This window comes from Amblyomma mixtum, chromosome 3 (genome assembly GCF_055824585.1).
Source record: "Amblyomma mixtum isolate Tamu chromosome 3, ASM5582458v1, whole genome shotgun sequence".
Lineage (NCBI taxonomy): Eukaryota > Metazoa > Arthropoda > Arachnida > Ixodida > Ixodidae > Amblyomma > Amblyomma mixtum.
The window spans coordinates 5,307,114-5,326,285 of record NC_143014.1 but is presented as its reverse complement, the minus strand read 5'-3'; the positions used below and the strand labels follow the sequence as shown (position 1 = coordinate 5,326,285).

Sequence of the window (19,172 nt, the reverse complement as noted above, 5' to 3'; positions counted from 1 at the left end):
AACTTGAGAGGGTACAAAACTTGGGTATCCGATATGTCTTTAACAACTATACCAGGAGCTTTAGCGTTTCACGTGCAAAAAACTCGCTGGGATGGAAGACGCTTGAAAAACGTAGATATTGCTTGAGGTTAAAATTTTTTCATACTATTCCAATACTGGCATAAACCGCGACCTGTACATCCATTCACCAAACTATATTTCGCTACGCCGTGACCAACGATTAAAAGTTAAGGAAATTAACTGTAAATCAGAGATGTACTACAAATATGCTTTTTTCCCTAGGTCTATAAGAGATTGGAACCGGCTGTCTGAAGAGGTGGTATTAATTACGTCAGGTGATTTATTCTCTTCATCTCTGTGAATGCTGTTTTTAGGCTGTATTAATGTTGCATCATGGTTGCATTGTATGTGCTGCACTTTGTTACCTTTTTTTTTTCGTTTGTATGATGTGTTATTCCCCCCCACTGTAATGCTACTTGTGGCGCTGTGGGTATTACAATAAACAATAAACAAATAAACAAAAATGCACTAAGAAATTGAGGTCGTCCACCAGCAAGGTTACGAGCGTCCTCACTTGTTGTTTAAGGTAACTAACTAGGAAGACTCATTGCGGGGAAGCAAACCACAAGGTGCAAGCGGGGCAGGTCCCCACACCTACGATGCTTGGTACACAATTTGAGACCCATTCGCCGACGAGGGCTCAGCGAAAATTTACTCTGCCGATACTTTGGGCCGTACTGAGTGGCAAGGCCAGCTGGTACTACGGCTGGCCGTTAGAGTTTGGCCAGTCTTTTTTTGGTTCCAGGACGGTGCTTATTTTAGACGGGGGCTAATGGCACGTCGTCTCCCCGAGGCAAACGGTTGACGCCCAGCCTTACCAAGCTCTGTGGTACTGCGTCTTCTGGTGCTTTCACAAAGACAAGCCTGACTAAAAGGGACACTGAGGATATTGTTAGCTGCATTTATTGGTAAGGAATTCGGATTCCAAGTTGAAAAACTTTTTCCCGCCGCTACGATTCAAACTTCGGACACTATGACGACGAAATAGGAGAACAGTGATGTAAAGCGGCGGAAACGCAAACGAGCACGCCGTGATTGCTTGCCTGGCAGCAGCCGAAACAAAAACTACTGTTGTCGCTTTGTTTACATTTGCACCAACGCTACGATGGATCCCATTCCCGATTCCGACAAAGAACTGCAGCATGCATTCAGTGCGTGATGCTTTTGAGGGCTGAGGTCTGGCGAGAAAGTCCTAGCGCTGAGGAGTCTGCAGTGTCATCACCGTCACATTCGGGCATATTTAAATTCTGTGATAATAGTCCTAGCAGGGCTGGTTATGCAGCCCAGCATCTTGGTTTGTTGATGAAGTGAACATGCTGCATCTGCTAACATGGAGGCGCGCTGAGCATACACAGCTCTTCTTCCTCGTCGCCCGAGGAGAGGCCCCAAAGCACTCAGCTGGCTGCCTGTTGCAGGTCGCCGCAGGAGATAAAAGTGCACAGTGTGCAAAACTTGAATATTGAACCTTCGTCAGCCTCAGAGGTGTCTTTTCTGCCATTTCATCACGACGCTTGCACTTGCGAGAGTGGTCCGTGGCGGCAATACCCAGGGGCTGGTATTCCATCGACGACACCAGCCAACTTGAATTTCTTCTTCTCCCTTGAGAAACTGGCCACAGTCCAGGAGAACTGCGTCCCCTGGGGGCCTCCTGACGTATCGTGGCGCATCACCCCTATGTGAGCATAATAAACTTCCTCTCTTCTTGTGCCTTGCAACTCAACCAACCACACCACGGCATATTGCAAATTGTGTTCCAAGACGCACAAGCATGGCACACTGAATGCAGACGGCCCCCTCATCTCCGTGACACCTCTCCATGAGATACACCCAAGTGGTCTTTATTATTATTTTACACAAGAGCTGCATTTGTTGAAGAAATGTAAATAGCACGCATACTTGCGCCTCCATGTATGTGAACAATGGCATTCGCGCAGAACCAATGGTGTCAAAAGAGACAACCCATGCACACCACTTATTGCAGTACAAGTTAAAAAAGTGTGCATGTTGACAACAGAACGGCACATCTCCAGGTGACCTTTCCTGCTACTCCGACGGAATGATGTGAAATGAGCCACTAGCACATCCAGTCTGTGGAAAGCCAACTCTGTCTCACCAGTAGATACTGCTTTTGTCCAAAATGTGTTGCAACCCTTTCATGAACTGCTAGCAGCCAGCAAGACTCGGACTTTGGGAGCCACCTCTAATACCCGTGCCACACGCGCACAAGAAATGGCAGTAAATGCCTTAAGTTTGTTAATGTCATTAGTATTTTCGGAGTTGGTGCTACACGTCCACATTTAATGACATTATCGAAAGTGACGATGGCGGTAACGCTTGAAAGGTAGTCAAAACTTTCATCTGAACATAAACATTTCTAATGAGCACAATATATCGGGAATGTTGTTCAAATATAATGTAAAAGCGATTTTCCAGAACATACGGCTGTTCCTGCTTTACAAGTCAGAAAAGTAGCCATAAACTCGCATGTCAGCACATAAGTCGAGAGTAGTACCTGTCAATAAGGCTGGCTAAAATGGAGCTGTTCGCATCGAAAATGCGGTACAGATGCCTCATCTGACTGAAAGTTAAGACTTGACCATTTCCTACTGGTTAGGAAGTTGTGACTCATGCTTTTCTGTGTGTGGAATGGGAACGAGAGTACACATTGCACGGGCGAATGAGTTGTGGCGAACTCAGTAGGTCGCGAATGGCAGTAAGGCTAATGCCATTAAATATATGCGTGTGGCACTGCACGAATGCCGTTAAAACTTGAGGCAGTAAGCGCTTAATGGCATTAAATCTGTCCTTGTGGCACGGGTGGTTGAAATTAAAGGGAAACACGGGTCGTAAAATGGTGAAAAAAATTTGACAACTTTTATTTCACATGATGGCATATTCGGGTTCAATATATCCTAAAGTACATGGCTACAAAGGTCTAATTCAACCACCAAAAAATCGATCTAGCTGACACCTGTGAAGCACTGGAATGGAGCAAAATGTGGCGGCCACTGCTTCCTGCAACCGCATCCCCAGTGGCCATTATCTTGTTCGTAAGCTTGCGAAATTCTCTTGGCGTATTCCACCATTTTCCGAGGTTTCTGTTTTTTGCCAGGAAGTTTTCGTCATGCTTTGATGGTGCAATTTCAATGAATCTTGCACCACTGAATTCAGAAAGTGGAGCTTTTTTCTTTGTGGCCAAGTCATATGGCGCAAGGGCATCCACTGTGTGCCCCCCCCCATGGGACAAGGGGCCACCTCTCCAAGCCGATCAGGGGGGAAAGCTTGTACTATTTCGATGCAACCGATGGTGTGCCTCAAAAACAGCACAGCTCTGCGTGGCAGGTCCTTGGCTCCATTTCAACCAGAGCGAAAGCGTCTCAACGACCTAATTAGGATTCAGTTATTTTCCCAGAGGCTAATTATTTTTGAAAATAGGAGGAATTTCATTACAACAAATCTACCTGCATTAGAGAGAAAGAGGAACATACCGGCAGATTCCACAGGCACCAACACTTTGCTCATCCGGAATCCCAGGACGGTTTTCACACTTTCTCCAAAGCTGAGGCATGGGATGTTGGACATTTTTACTAGCTTCTCAAATTTCTCATGAACCTCCAGGAGGTGCGGTGAGTCTGTCAGACAAACAGGAGCAAAAAAAATCATGCTGAATGCCAAGTTCACCAAGTGTAAGGTCAGCAGCACAGAAGAAATGTGATGCCAGCGTAGCAACACACACTCAGGAAGGGGGGGGGGGGGGAGGAATGTTCCACACCTGTCCACTTGGACAAGACAAACAGAGTGGCACAAGCGAGTAAAACAGCTCTTTACTCAATGCGAAAAAGGCCAAGAAGTGAACATAAACTGACGCAAGTGCTCAAAAGTGATGAAAAACAGTAGACATGGTGGTAGGGTTGCACAGCTAATTCCTCGATGATAGGCAAGTTCTTTTTCTGACAGTGAAACTGAAGGCTTGCTTGGGTCCTTCAACAATAGTATGTTGACTGCTTCAATGATTTCATGGGGCCTCGGGTTCTGTTCCTCGCTGTTTTTTCAAATTGGGGCAAACAGCCTGCTTTACAATCCCGACACTTTTGAGCATTATAGTCAATGTCCTGCCTGACCAATGTATTGCTTTCCACAAGACAAAGGAACGGAATAGACAACACTGCACTTTTACTAGTGTTTGGTGGTATGGCCGTTATGCCCCATTTGCAAAGCTGGGAAAGTCGCTCAGGAGCACTGAATGCCAACTCGTTTCCCAACTGTGTTCATATTGTGCCTTCTTTCCAGTGGTCCTATCAGTCGTGGGTGCGAACCATGCTGTTTCGATTTCTTGCTTCTGCGAGAGAGGCCAAAAGCTTTGTTTGCACTGAAAAACTAGTTTCCATTTCATGAACACAAGATTCCGTGAAACGACATCCCCTTTTCCATGAAACTGGAGAGAGAACAAATACCGCCTTCTTTCAGTTCTGCTGGCCTGCAGGTACAATCAAAGAACATGGCCGAGGACCCAATGTGCAGACACTGCAGTTTCAGTAACAATGCGCTTCGCTTACTGTCGCCGAGAGGAAGGTGGTGAAGGTTTGTTGTTGGAATGATGATGTCAGAAACTAAACTATACAGAACTGCTTCCGACATTCTGGTCTCTGCTTTCCCGGAGAAGACGCAGCAACTTTTTTGTCAAGCGAGCATGACGAAGCCGTCGCGGGCCTTGATGATTTGTGGAACCAGCTGTCCAAATTTCCCGGTGAAATTTATGTTGGGGCAGCCTTAGGCGACTTTGCCTCCACAGACGACGATGTTGAGACCGCGGGAGAGCTTGCGGACGAAGTGGATAACCAGGACACCACTGATGCGAATTGTGACAAGGACTTGAGAGAAGCTGTGTCCACCTGCTTTGACATGCTCCGTGCACTCAGCACGTCAATGCAAAGCTGCAGTCTCAGCTGTACGGAGTCCATCAGGTACAGTACAAGTTCAAGCTTTTTGGGGTCAGTTCCAGGTTCTGCACCCGGAGCAACATTCCGTTCCGGTTTGAACTAGTTTGGACTGGATCGAACCGGTTTAAACGGGTTCAGGACAAAAAATTCTAAATGTAAACGGGTTTTAATTAACCTTGTTATGCTGTTTACTTCCCTCTGTGACAATGGTAAGAGGTTAAAAAAATGCAAAATGTGTATATTGCAAGATGTCTTCATTTTACCCACTTTAATTTACTGTCCACGACAAAAAGACAGGAATTTACGGCAAGAACCGCAAAATCGTACCAACTCAAAATTATTGCAAATCTGCTATGTATACGCTAGAACCATCTGATGAGGTGCACAAAGCGAAAAGCTTGAAGATATGGCATCTACAAAACCCATCGCAATATATCGCCCCTGAAGCTCGTGACAGTCAGGATTACGCAGGTGCATCAGGACCACCGTCCTCTACGTTGCCACACACTACTGAAGCTGTCCTATACTGGCAGCCATATACGTTGAGGCAAACAAAAAATAAATGGCAGCTACCTTTCCGTCTCCCCACTCCCACCTTCAGCCTGCAAGAACACTGGCTCTCCCTAGCAGCCAAGAGCGTGCCAAACACCTTGGTTCTCCCTGTGAAATTAAGAGTTAATCAGCCGGCCACTGCTCCACCGCTGTGACTCTGGCCGCACCCTTGTGTTGCGATATGGTAGAAATTGGCAGCACTTGGTTTGCTGCATTGTGCACTACCGAAGGTAGCCAGAGCATCATCAGAATTTGTTGCGTCCTTGGTAGAGCCTGTCGTGCGCCTTTTGTCCACCAACTTGTTTCAAGGCATTTTTTGTCAAAACGACCCCTTCCTGGCTAAGCACTCATCTGTTTATTCTGGACATGGTCGTGAGAGAATTTTTTGCTGATACATTCGGTTTCCTTACAGTACCTGTACAGCCTTTCCAGAAGGCAGATGACAACAGTTCTGATGGGTCATTACTAGGGACCGGAACTTTAGGCATTTGCCTAAACATGCCTAGAAATGCCTAAATGGGTGATTTTTGCACTTGCCTGCCTTTTTGGCATTTGTTAGGAAAAGCTCACCTATTTAACCTCACTTGTTGCCTACAAATGCCTAAATCCGGTATATCTGTCCTCGGTGACGCACAAACATTTTTCTCCAAGTGTAGGTGGCGCAACCAAAGAGGTTATATAAACTCCTCGAGTGTTACCAGACACCCGAACCAGCGCTGTCCAGCCGGGGACCATGTGCTGAATGTGTCCGGCTCTCTTTTCCTCAAGTTGTGCCCAACACAAAACAGGTGTTGCTCAAATCTCCGTCCAGAATTGCCACAGCACCCGACATTCCTCTGCCACCAAAGCCTGTTTCCACGCAACAGGGGACAGGGATATATACTAGGCACACCACTTTGCAATGGTAAAATCTATCTTTATGGAAATCAAGGATGGCGCTGCGTGTGATCAAGGCATGTTTGAAGAGGCAAGTTTTTAATGAGACCTGATCAGTGCAAACTTCAACATTAATGGAAAGGATGACAAAGTTGGAAAAGGTTGGACTCTCAACAGATGAATCTTTGAAGGCAGCACGAGCAGCACTGGAAGGAAAGGGCACTACTACCTCTAGGAAGGTGCAACAATTGGTACAAAAATAGAGGCCTAAGCAGTTTCCTTCTACGCGGAGACGATACGGCCACATCACCTGAAGGCCTGAGCCTCTATGAACTCTTATGTTTTAGGTCCGCGCCACTAACTTCATGTGACATCGAAAGAAGCTTTTCAAAGTACAAAGCTATGCTTAGCGAAAGCCGAAGGAGCTTCAAGCTCAAAAACGTGAGAACGCACTTTATTGCGGCGTGCTTCATTTGAGGACTGCGTACGCTCCGTGCTTGACTGACAAATCTTGTACTAATTATTTAAAGCACCTATTTTTGCTTTATAATGCCTATTTCAATATCTTTTGGAACCTAGATGCCTGCCTATTTCGGGGTTCTTTAGTGCTTAAATTTCCGGGCCCTAGTCATTTCTGCTTTCTTGACAACAATGCGTTAAAGCAGGTTCAGAGGATGTAGATTCAATCTGCCACAAAAACACTCCAAATGTGGCCCTTCGTGCCGCAGTCAGTGCATTGCTACCTGTGCGAGCAACAAGAGACTACTGAGCAATGGATGATTTTTTCTTTTTGGCTGTAATGTTGTGTTCTTTTAGAACATACTTTAGCAGACATTACTGTGTAAGATTTCTGCCTGTGATGTAATACTGTGGAATTCCACGCAAACTTTTCGTAGAACCGAAAACTGGGCGAGTTGGTGAACGTTCAACATTACATACAGTGCAAAAAACAGCGCTTGTTTGTTTGCGTGTTTCTTCCCCTGTCTTCGTTTCATGTTAATACTGTTTAGCTAGTGGAGAACCCGCATACTGGATACACACACAGAACCGCCGCGTTCAACAAGGCAGTGCATTTTGGCGCAGGAGGTATGTGCTGAGCAAGTTCAACCTCCTGACTGATGGCCCTTCCTTGGCGTGTGCGCCTACCACAATGTTGATGTGCTGGTGACGTGAGATCGCTGAATTCGACGTGGTCAAGTGATGAAGCATGAGGGATATTGTGTGCACACATTGATGCACTCACTGGTAAAAATGCCCCCCACCGGCCCAAGCGTTTTATGAAATCCCTCTGTGTGTACACAATTATTACTGCATGCCAGCAAGCATTTCCTCCGCAATACCCCAATTGCTATTCAGTTTTTTTTCTTTTAAGTACCTCTATCGCTGCAACAAAGAATGTTCGGGTCTTGAAAAAAAAACTGCAAATTTGTACATCCTTTATTTTGTAGTAATGATATCAACATGTCGAAGCGACACAGGGACCATCATGGACTCCAGATTAAAATAGGCTAGGAGGAGTTTTCCAGTGTGTTGACACAGCATACACGCGTTTCTTAAATTGCACCACAATCGAAATGCAGCCCCTGCGGCCTTGGGATCAGCGGCTGAGCTGAGCTATAGTGAGGAGTTTTATTTAGTACCTGCTGTCTGAGAGTAATTGTTCCACAGTGTGGTGGGGTCGTTGTGCCTATGCTTTACACAGTTTTGAAAAATAGGATCTTGGGGTTAGAAGAGCACATCAGAGTGCAGCTAAGATGTGCTAGGCTCCCCAAGTATTCAGCCACATCAGTTCTTCCCTGGGACGCACCTTTCTCCAGCTCCTGCACTTCCACCGAGGGCAGCAGGAGCAGCCTGAAGCTGAAGTCGCCCAGGTCAGCCCCACGGTGGGGCACCGCGTAGAACACCACCCCGGAGGTGTTCCGGGCCAGGGCTGCGTACTGGGGAGACTCACTGGCCACCGCCAGCATCTGCTTCACCAGGAGGCCTGGCAGAAGGGAAGCCCAACAAGATTGACTACACGTACTGGTGTGACATCCAGTCCTTTTCCCCCAGTTGATCTTGTGCTTCCCATGCAGGCAAATTAGATGCAACATTCTTTTCATTCTAGTGGTCCTTCATTATATAAGTCTGCACAGGGCAGTTCATAGCTGTCCTGAACGCATGTGGGAGCGTCCGAGGTGCATCATAACTGTGTGCACAACACACGTCGTCACTCGCACCTTGGCAAGGGGGACCAGTCAGTTCCAATGGACGAGCTCTCAGTGCTTGGGGTCTGGTGTGTGTGTGCACTTGTCACCCACGCCCCCGCATGTGGGTGGGCCAAAGAAAGGTCTGCGCCTGAGGGAGCAGAAGAAAGTTGCAATAGGAAGCACAACATCAACTGGTGAATAGGGGGGATTGCTTGACCGCAATTAAACACCGCCAGACCGCACCCTGTGATCACGGACACTACCGAGTGCTGAGGGAACAAAGGAACGACACCCTGGCTGACACAAACAGGGCAAGAAAGGCCTCGCGCCTGCTGGCGAAAAGCGGTGCCAACACATCCGTACGCAGCGAAACCCCGAGTCAAAGAGGGCCGCCTCCCCCGCGCGCACAGCATTGGGCGCCCTCCCTTGTTAGTTAAGGTAACTAAGGAGGGTGCATCGTGGGGAAGCCAACCAAAGGGGAAGAGCAAAGGCCCACGGATGTCACTGCAATACATGTAGTCCCTACAGCCACTTACCTCCCATTGAATGCGTAATCCAAATAATGGGCCTGGCTCCCACGCCAGCTCGATGAAGCCTGGCCAACATTTCAGTGGCTCTCAACACCAGTGTCCGCCTGGGAAAAAGCAATGACAGAAAAAGTGCAGCCTAGCCAGCTTCCAATGAACTCACTTGTCAGACTCCAAGGGGCAATTGGGTGACCACTGGCTCAAGTAGGTGTCATAGTCCAGAGCCAGTATCCGTGTGTTGGGTATGTCTTCAGCTAGCCAGCTCTGCGCAAGAAGCAAGCAGTGCTGCCACCGTTTCAGAGAAGAAGAAACAATACCTTGGGCCAGCACTTGGTGTACTTCTGGTGCGCTCGAGGGGACGCATGGTCCACCGTGATCCTGCAGGCACTGCTGCGCACTGCTGACACTGCCGGCTCTTCCAGCAGGCTCTCCGAGTCGTCCTGGCTGCTGTCATGCTGCCTCCACGTTTTGAACACACTGCCCAGAAGACCGTGCACAAAAATGATGTCTGCTGACACCGAGTGCTCCCTGCAGAACAACAACATGACTCGGCTGTCTCTCAAAGCACGGCCAAGGGAGGGCTCAGCCACCTTGTTGCAGAGTGGTATGCAACCCCAGCATACTGCTGGCTAACTTTGTAACTATCAATAATTAAGAGGCTTGTGTGCCACTCTTTTGAATATTCCACTGTCGTTGCAGCACACGCAATTCTGGGGCCTCAGACAGGGCTAACACCGGACCCTCTGCGCGTTAGCCCTTTCGCCCATTCCAAAAATTCATTCATCTCTGGAGCAGCAATGAGAATGACATTGTTCTAAAAACAGATATGGATATTACTTTCAGTGGGCTACAAGCCACTCAATAAATAGCAAAAGGTTCAATTTTATTTGAGCAGCCCACTAGTTAGCATATCTTAGCTGTATTCTAATGCACTACACTGCTGACAATGCTGCGAACAACAAGCACTCTTCGAACACAAACAGCTTATTTCTTAGGTGAAACACTCTGTATACAAACAAGGAAGCCCCGCAGATGAGCGTAGCAAATGGCAACCGGATTTGTTTCAACGCATTTAAGGTGACATTTGGCAGAAAACCGTTACTGGAAAATCCTGACTGGTCGACAGAGAAAAGCAGTTTCGCTGAAAAGAAAAAAGTTGCTCAACCACTGCTCTTGGGTGCTGGATGTTCCACCTCTGCATCAGCATGACTGAAAAATTCTGATTGCTCGAGGGGGTAATGATGTGGAAAAGTGATGACGCCATTATTGACACAGAACTTGGAGTTTTCCGATAGGTGGCCACACTCCGGTGCTCAACTATACGGTTTGCAGTAATTATTTTGTAGCAAGAATACTATCAAGATAGAAGTTGGATTTTTAAAGACAGTGGCCAATAGAATAATACCAAACATTTTGCATATTTCAGAAAATTTTTAATATTTTTTTCTTTTTAGATACAAGCTTGTCTCTACAGGTTTTGTTTAATTTTTACCTAAAAATAAAATTTTCTGTTACAATGTGCAATTCATTATTCAATTTTACATGCAATAGTTTTTACGTCCCATGGGAAGAGTGGATCCCACCGGCAATGCACAAGCATTGCCAGCAAGCGTGCACTACTCGCCCACTGATGCTTTCAGACCACACAGATGGCGCAGCTTGTGCAGTGGCAAAAAAGCTTTGTGTGAACTGGGAAACAACTTCGGGGAGGAACCAAAGAAATACAAGAAATCATTTCACCCTAACCACAGCTAACATTTTTCATGCAGAAAGAACAGTGCCGATCACCACCACAGCTGGAAAACAAATGCGAGCAGGGGCACCATAATGAACCGACTTGTTCGTGCATCCACTACATTAGCAGAAATGGCTGGTTAATCAAGCATTTTGGTAAAATACAAATCGCATCAGGTACCAATGAAATAAAAAATTAAGTAAATCAGAATTACAGAAGAAACGTGCGTGTATAACAGCACAATTTTCTGTATGGTTTGGCTGACCATTTGGAAGGCTGCACTTGTAATGTGACGCCGTAGACCTCAATGAAATGGATCCTTTTGCTTGAAAATGAGGGTGCACTCAATGCAAGGGGACAAAGCCAAAATATGATGGAACTGTAGCCAGGAAGTAATGGACACACAACCGACTTGGCTGATGAGGGACCCAGGCCTCCCTTTGCAGAAAGTACCTGTTCCTGTACTGGGGGTGCAACAGGTAGACCCCCTCGCAGTACTCCGCGGGTGACAGCGAATCCGTGTCCATGTTGGCCAGAGCCCGGCCGGCAGGGAACGAGAGCAGCACCTCGGGCGAGCGTAGCCAGCGAGCCAGTATGCCAACCCAGCCTGGAAAGAGGCACGACCAGGCTGCTCTTTCAACGGGCTGATCGACAGAGGGTGCTGCCATGCACAGTATTTTACCCTAACTTCATGGCAACATGTACATTTTTGGTTTCCTTTTTTCTTTCCCCCTTACATGTATTTCAACAGATCTTTCAAATAAAACTTAGCTGGAAGTAGCGCTCGTCTACCTTGGCTCGTCCTTGTTTTCTGGCCACTTTGTGCCAAGCATGGTTTACCAACTAGCCCAAGCCTCATAGTGCTTACTGAGGGAACTTCCAGTTCTAATGCCATTTTTCTGTACGTAGAAAGGACTGTGGCATGTATACGTACCACATTTCAGGCCATTTTACAAGGTCCAAAATGGACTGGAAGTTCACAAATAAAGCGTCCTTTGAGAGTGATGTCATTCAATAACTACAGTCATTCTACCATTTGCATGCATGTGAGACATACCGTACACTGCCACATACAGGTCAACCTTTTTTTTTTTTTAGAAAAACAACCATCCAAAAAGGGGGGGGGGGGGGGGGGGGCGACCTCTATACATAGTTTCACCCAAGCCATGGGTGATTTCTGGCAAGATGTGTGGTGGAGCTCCATGCATAGGAAAAAAAAAAATAGTCTTTAGTTTGTAAACTGATGTTGCAGACTGCACGCCATTCACCCGGCTCACCCCGGCATGAGTAGCGCTGGCATCCGAAACTACTTGACCTGTGGGCTACTCCGAGGTGTGATCTCCACCATTGGCGTCTACTGCCCGGAGCCACACCCATCCGGCCATCCCGCGGGGAACCACGTGCAGCAGCGGGGCAGGGTGGATAGTATTTGATGACTTGCCGTATACACTCGTGTGTAACCCGCACTTTTTTCATCAAAGTTTCTCAGGTGCGGGTTATACGCGAATCAGGCCTAAAGCTACACATTAACATACTGTGGTGCCACTGCGACTACTGTGTCAGATAATTCAAAAGTTGGCGACAGATACCAACATTATAATCAGCTCATCAGCACTTTCACCGCTGTCGGACAAGCGTGCCACGGTCCTCTGTGCCGCCCACAGCCCCAAGACTCTTTTGAGATGGTGTCCGCTGACACAGAATCCAAGCACACACCTCTGCAGGGACGCTCACTTCAGCCACCCTGTCGGACTTGCGTCCACTCTGTGTAGCACCGCTGAAATTCTGGCTTGAATGGCTGCAGCGTCAGGCCGCCAAGTCTGTTGGGCAGTCTGCCAGCCAAGGGCTTTGTGGCGTAGTCGCACTGTCTATGACCGTGGGGGAACTTCCCTCTTGGAGACCACACAGGGTGGTGCAAAGCACCTTTGCTGCCGTCTGGTGCCAGCAGTGCGCACCCTTTGGCTTGCGCCGTGCAGCAATTGGCAGGGGCATCGAACCAGACAGGAATCTGATCAGCATTGCCCATCTGCGAGAGGTCGTACTCGGGCACCCTCCAAAGTGTGTTGACAAAGTGATGAAACCGCACTATTTCGTCCCCGTATCTGGCTGGCAGCTTCTGGCGGATGGAGAGTTGGTGCCGTTTCATAAAACATTGAAGCCACGCTCGACTGGCTTGCTTTCATGCGGGTCATTTCCATATACAGCGCGAAGCCGTTGCTCCTAGTTGTGTGAACGTACTCGACGAGGTCCTCTTCAAGTTTTGGGGACTTGCATTGTTTCGCATGGAAAGCCTTCTGGGTTCGGGTAGTCTCGGCGTGGTCTTGCATTTGCATGCACCAACACACTGGCACCCGGCCTCCCATTTATACCATGTTCCTCAGCAGCGTATTTTGCCACTTGAAGCCTGCAGTGCGCTTGCCCACTGCTTTTTGTTCAGCCTGCCACATGTAGGCATGGACTGCTCTGCAAGCAGCCCACACACACTTCTCAACGAAGCAACACAGACCAAATGGCAAGGAACCAAGGACCGCCTTGCAGTTCTTTCCTTCCTCCATGCAAGGAACTGCGAAAACAGAAAGCCGCAGAAACATTGTTGCGGGAAAAACTAACTGGCGCTATCTTCTACCACTTTGTGGGACTAGGCGCAGTTTTGGCACGTTTTAGTTTTTTTTTTTTCGAAATTTTTGCGGCCGAAAGTGGGGGGTGCGGGCTTTACATGAGAGTGGCTTATACACAAGTGTGTACAGTATATTTGGAGTCCACTTATTTTTGGACCGCGAAGGGGGCATGTTGGGCAATCGACTACATTGCAGATGATGCTTCAAAATAGGGTCAACTATATTATTCATCGGAAAGGTGCAGTGTAGCAGCAACCACAGGATGGTAAGGTCTCAAATTAGCCCAGACTTGAAGAGGGAACAGACGAAACTAGCGAGGCGGAACCCCATTAACAAGTTAGCAGTAAGGGGGAAAGTAGACAGGATGTCGCTTCAGAACAGATATTTGGCTTTAACTGAGGACGACGATCTTAAACCTGCACTGAAGAGTAATCTCAACTCGCATTTTTACCGTGAGAATTCGATCTACACGTTCCGAGAAACTTCAAATTATTGCCCTGTACGGCCGATTTCCCTAATTTAAATCCGATTCAACACCCAGGCTCCCGCTTTTTTTTTTTTTTAATTCGCCGCACACGGTGGGAGGAGTGAACCGACCTTTCAACCAGTCCCGTAGCGGCTTGCCGCTCTGCCATTGGCGGAGTGATACGTAGTGATCGGCGAAAGCAAGGAGTCCACGCGTATTTTTATTTCCGTGGGCCTAGTTTGCAGCTATGTAGTCTCTGACTAGATCTATTTATTCACAGAAACCTGAAAAACAAAATAAAAGCGAAAGCAAACTCACCACGCGACTGCCTGAAAGGCACTCCATATGTTGGTCGACTCTTCCCACCGTATGCGGGGAATTCAAAAAAAAAAAAGGCGGGAGCCGGACGTTAATCCAATTCAAATTAGGGAAATTGGTGGCATAGGGCAATAATTTGCTCGGAATGTGTAGATCAAGTTCCCGCGGTGAAAAGACGAGTTCAGATTCCTCTTTAGTGCACCTTCAATGTCACAGCTATCAAAACGGAGTGCGCAGTAGAGGTAGGCAGTAGGATGGCTCAACGGGATACCAGCAGGCTCTCTCAGAAACGAAAGATCCCAGTCTCAATAAAGTTTTTAGTTAGCAGCCGTGTCGGCAGATGTGTCCGTGTTTTGACGGATGTCCATCGCTGCCTGGCAGCACTACAACACGCTGTCGCGTTCCACTCCAAAAGGCGAAGCTTAAGCGTCATTAATTAGCAGTTAATTAGTATTTTTCATTTGTTTTATTTGACTCACGATACCCGTGCGTTCACTAGATGTGCCTTTATTCATGCTCAAACCGTGTTCGTGGCGGAATGGCAGCGACTACCCTTGAAGTGCCAAACGCCCTGGTTCTATTCCCAGTCTCAATAAAGTTTTTTTTTTTCTTCGCCGGAACTCGAACACACTTGCTAGCGTTCCCTGCTCACGACAGTATGAGGCATTAAAGGCTTTCGCCTTAATAAAGCGAGTCTGCTCGTATTTTCTTTCACAGCTGTTCTGCTCCTGGCGAGCTTCTAGGGTGGCCGGCTCGCGATTTTCACGTTGCCCTTCGAGCCATTTGTGTGGCCGGCACGTTCCTCGCGCAAAGAAGGCGTCTTCGCACGTACTTAAAATGGCGTTAAAGGGCGATTCACACGACGGTCCGTTCGCCCGCGGCCCGCGCACTACCTGGTCTCCTTCCGTGATATTCTCTCGTACTACCGAGACAAACGAAGGGAATACGCACCCCCCGCTCCGTACCTCACCATAGCGCAGGCTGCACATTGGCGACAACTACAAACCCGGACTGCTCAATACCCAATACTGCTGCATGCCCGATACCCAGACCAATTCTCGTCATCATGCAAACTTTGCGGTAAACCAGGAGACTTCTTGCACACCTCCTCACATGCCCCACCTTCCCTCATCCCCCATCACCAACCGCGGCGGAGCCTTACTGGGAGTCTCTTCTGACCAGCTCGTCCGCTCAAGACCAGCGCCGGATCATCTCCAGCGCTCACAGAAGGATTGCGCTCCAGGGGCTATCCTTCACGTTGTAAGGGTGCCTCCTCCTCACATTGAGGAGGCATCCAAGTGCCATGTAGGGGGCTTCGCCCCTACGATTTACATCATTGGCAATAAACGTTTCCACCACCACCTGCGTGTTCATGGGTCAGCACATTGAGAGGCGCGCTGACCAGGCCGCGGGCCAACAGCGCGCCTCTCAATGTGCTGACGCATGAACACGTAGTGCGCAGGCCGCGGGCGAACGGACCGTCGTGTGAATCGCCCTTTAACGCCATTTTAAGTACGTGCGCAGTTGCCTTCTTTGTGCGAGGAACGCGCCGGCCACACAAATGGCTCGAAGGGCAACGCGAAAATCGCGAGCCGGCCGCCCTAGAAGCTCGCCAAGAGCAGAGCAGCTGTGAAAGAAAATACGAGCAGACTCGCTTTATTAAGGCGAAAGCCTTTAATGCCTCATACTGTCGTGAGCAGGGAACACTAGCAAGTGTGTTCGAGTTCCGGCGAAGGAAAAAAAAAACTTTATTGAGACTGGGAATCGAACCAGGGCGTTTGGCACTTCAAGGGTAGTCGCTGCCATTCCGCCACGAACACGGTTTGAGCATAAATAAAGGCACATCTAGTGAACGCATGGGTATCATGAGTCAAATAAAACAAATGAAAAATACTAATTAACTGCTAATTAATGACGCTTAAGCTTCGCCTTTAGGAGTGGAACACGACAGCGTGTTGTAGCGCTGCCAGGCAGCGGTGGACACCCGTCAAAACGCGGACACATCTGCGGACATGGCTGCTAACAACGGTATGAGGCATTAAAGGCTTTCACCTTAAAAACTTTATTGAGACTGGGAATCAAACCAGGGCATTTGGCACTTCAAGGGTAGTCGCTGCCAATCCGCCACGAACACGGTTTGAGCATGAATAAAGGCAGATCTAGTGAACGCGCGGGTTTCGTGATTCAAATACACAGCTGCTAACGACGGTATGAGGTATTAAAGGCTTTCACCTTAAAAACTTTATTGAGACTGGGAATCGAACCAGGGCCTTTGGCACTTTAAAGGGCAACTCCGGCGATTTTTCCATGTGCATCGATTGAAATGAAACTTTAAGTCTGTATTCTTTATGATAGTCTGATGCCTCATGTAATATTTCGCACCTGAAACCGGCATAGTTTTTCCGCAAGCGAATTTTGAAGACAAGCGCTCCTAGACGCGAGCGGCACCCACTGATCGAGCAACTTCTACAGGCCACCCTGTTCTGTGACGTCACTGGCGGGGCGGCGTGTCAAGCTGGTTGGGCGCGCGCTGGCAGTGCAGGGGAAAACTGAAAATTGGTTTTGAGGAAAGTAAATGACGCAGCAATGGACACCCGAACCGCGACGTAAGGGAGGAGTGAAAGAAGAAAGGAAGAAAGAGGTCCGTAGTGGAGCTCTCCGGAATTATTTCGACCACCTGTGCAATTTCGCGCCATCTCAACGTGCTTGATGTGATGTGTACGCCAGAGAGATGGGTCACGGCAACTTCTGTTGTGCTGTGGGGTGCACAAATTCTTGATCTGTGACAACGGGCGTGATCTTGCGTAGGTTTCCTAGCGATAAGAACCTTCGCGATAAGTTGGTGAGAGCTGTCCGCCGTGTAAACTGGTCTCCGAGGAAGCATACCCACTTGTGCTCGCGCCAGATTGCTATGAAGACAGCGTGTATTTCAAAGAGAGCTTTGGACTCGCTAAGGCTTCGTTCAACTGGTGCTTGAAGGCATATTCTGTGCCAACGTTATTCTAGTACAACCGTCTATCGCAGCGGCCAGCTGAACGAAGCGCGGCCGTCAAGAAGCGGTATGTTGGATTGTAGAACTGTAGCTGGCGTGAACTCACTTCGAAAAGCTCGCCGTCGAGATAAAGTTTTGCAGAGAGGACTGTTGGTGATGCATGCCCCTGTAAGGACGTTGTGCACCGTGGCAACGTTCCGGCAGCAGATTCTTTCATCAGGCTGGGTCGGCCGGCACTGGCCACACGAACAGCTGTCGGCGGGTGCATCTCATTAACTTTCGTTCTGACGACTCTGTCACAAATGCATGCACGAGAAATGACTCAAGTAGTCACTTCTCCGAGTTCAGACCGCCTCCGTGCTGCAGGTGACGCGGCCTGTGGTGTGACTCGGCTGGCTCGCTCGGCGGTGGATCATACCTGAAAGGCGACTCGTCCAGTCCAAAATCGTCGAATGAGTCGTCTTCGAAAGACTCGCTGGTCTCGGAAAAGCTGTCCTCCGCGCTTTCAGTCATGTCGACAGCGCGGCTCAGGGTAGTTGTGATATCTTCGGGGGCTTCACAGCGCGGTGAACCCGCTCGTGACGTCACAGTCAATACCGCACGAAGGCACCTCCCCGGTTTCGGTTTTGCGGTTTCGGTTTCGAGTTTTGCGTTTTTTGCTGTTTAAAAATTATTTTACGGCTGCTTTTGAAAACCTTGTATCGTACACATTACAGGAGGTTCCTAGGAACACAAAACAGCCATGGCTGAAAAATCGCCGGAGTTGCCCTGCCATTCTGCCACGAACACGGTTTGAGCATGAATAAAGGCAGATCTAGCGAACGCGCGGGTTTCGTGATTCAAATAAAACAAATGAAAAAATTGCGAGTATGAAAAGAAACAAAAATATAAAGAAATTAGATCACAAAACACGAAAAATATTAAAGAAAAGGCACATCTAGTGAACGCACAGGTTCCATGAGTGAAACGAAACAAATAAAAAAAATGCAAATATGAAAAGAAACAAAATAATAAAGAAATTAAACTATAAAACACGAAAAAAAAATTCAGGGGGCACTTTGGCTCTCCAAAGTGCTGCAAGGCGAAAGCGCTTCCTGGCCACTGTTTGTTTTTATTTACTTTTTTATTTTTCATATTTTGTTTTTTATTTATTTATTGCTCCATTTCTTAATTTTATTGATTTTTATTTTCGCATCTTATTTTCATTTTGTTTTATTTCTGTTTACTTTCTTATTTTTATTTTCTTGACTTTACTCCATTTATTTCATTTATGAAGCCTTTTATTTTATTCACTAGATGCGCCTTTATTCATGCTGGAACCTTTTAAGCAGTGACGCCGAAAGGCGGACGAGTCTGCCGACGCACCCCGAAAATTGGCCCTCGAATCTGGAAAAAAAACGTGCAGCCCTCACATGCATTTATGTGGTAATTAGGACACAAGTGAGAGGGGCAGCAATGAAAGAGGAAGGAAGAGGGGGAAGCCCTTGTGACCTTGGGCGTACCAGGAGTTTGGAAGAGCACTCCATAAGAAAAAAAGACATCCAGGACTTCAGAAATTACAAGGTTGACTAATGGTGTCTTCGGCTGACGGCACTCGTGGAGTTTCGGTTGGATGCCACTCGTGCAGTGCCGTACATTCGGGTGGGACGAGCACGACACGCGTGCACGCCACCGTGGAGACCGACGGTGGAGCGCGCGCTTGCAGATGACGCTGTTCACGCTCGTTGGTTGACGCAGCATCGACGAAGAGGAAAAAGGGAAGAAGCATTACAAGTGGGCGCATTTTAAAAAAATGTTGAATAATATAGCAGCTGCAATGCATTTATTCACGCTGCAATCGCGCAGCCACCGGCCGGCGAGCAATGTGCCTTCCGTTATGAGGAAATTAAAGGTTTGTCA

General features: G+C 47.9%; 1 protein-coding gene across 9 annotated transcripts in view; it reads right to left on the bottom strand.

Moving 5' to 3' along the window:
• Nucleotides 1-19,172, bottom strand: part of LOC149349136 (protein SERAC1-like) — a 229,782-nt gene that overhangs the window by 24,590 nt on the left and 186,020 nt on the right. For 7 of the 9 annotated variants that reach the window (XM_089578091.1, XM_089578098.1, XM_089578092.1 and 4 more), the window contains 6 exons: nucleotides 11,333-11,486; nucleotides 9,462-9,672; nucleotides 9,308-9,408; nucleotides 9,154-9,251; nucleotides 8,236-8,412; nucleotides 3,549-3,692 (listed from right to left, as the gene is read on the bottom strand). In XM_089578091.1, the coding sequence (XP_089434217.1) occupies nucleotides 3,549-3,692; nucleotides 8,236-8,412; nucleotides 9,154-9,251; nucleotides 9,308-9,408; nucleotides 9,462-9,672; nucleotides 11,333-11,486 (885 nt within the window). The remainder of the gene's footprint in view (nucleotides 1-3,548; nucleotides 3,693-8,235; nucleotides 8,413-9,153; nucleotides 9,252-9,307; nucleotides 9,409-9,461; nucleotides 9,673-11,332; nucleotides 11,487-19,172) is intronic. The other 2 variants (XM_089578093.1, XM_089578096.1) reach the window with 2 other exon arrangements.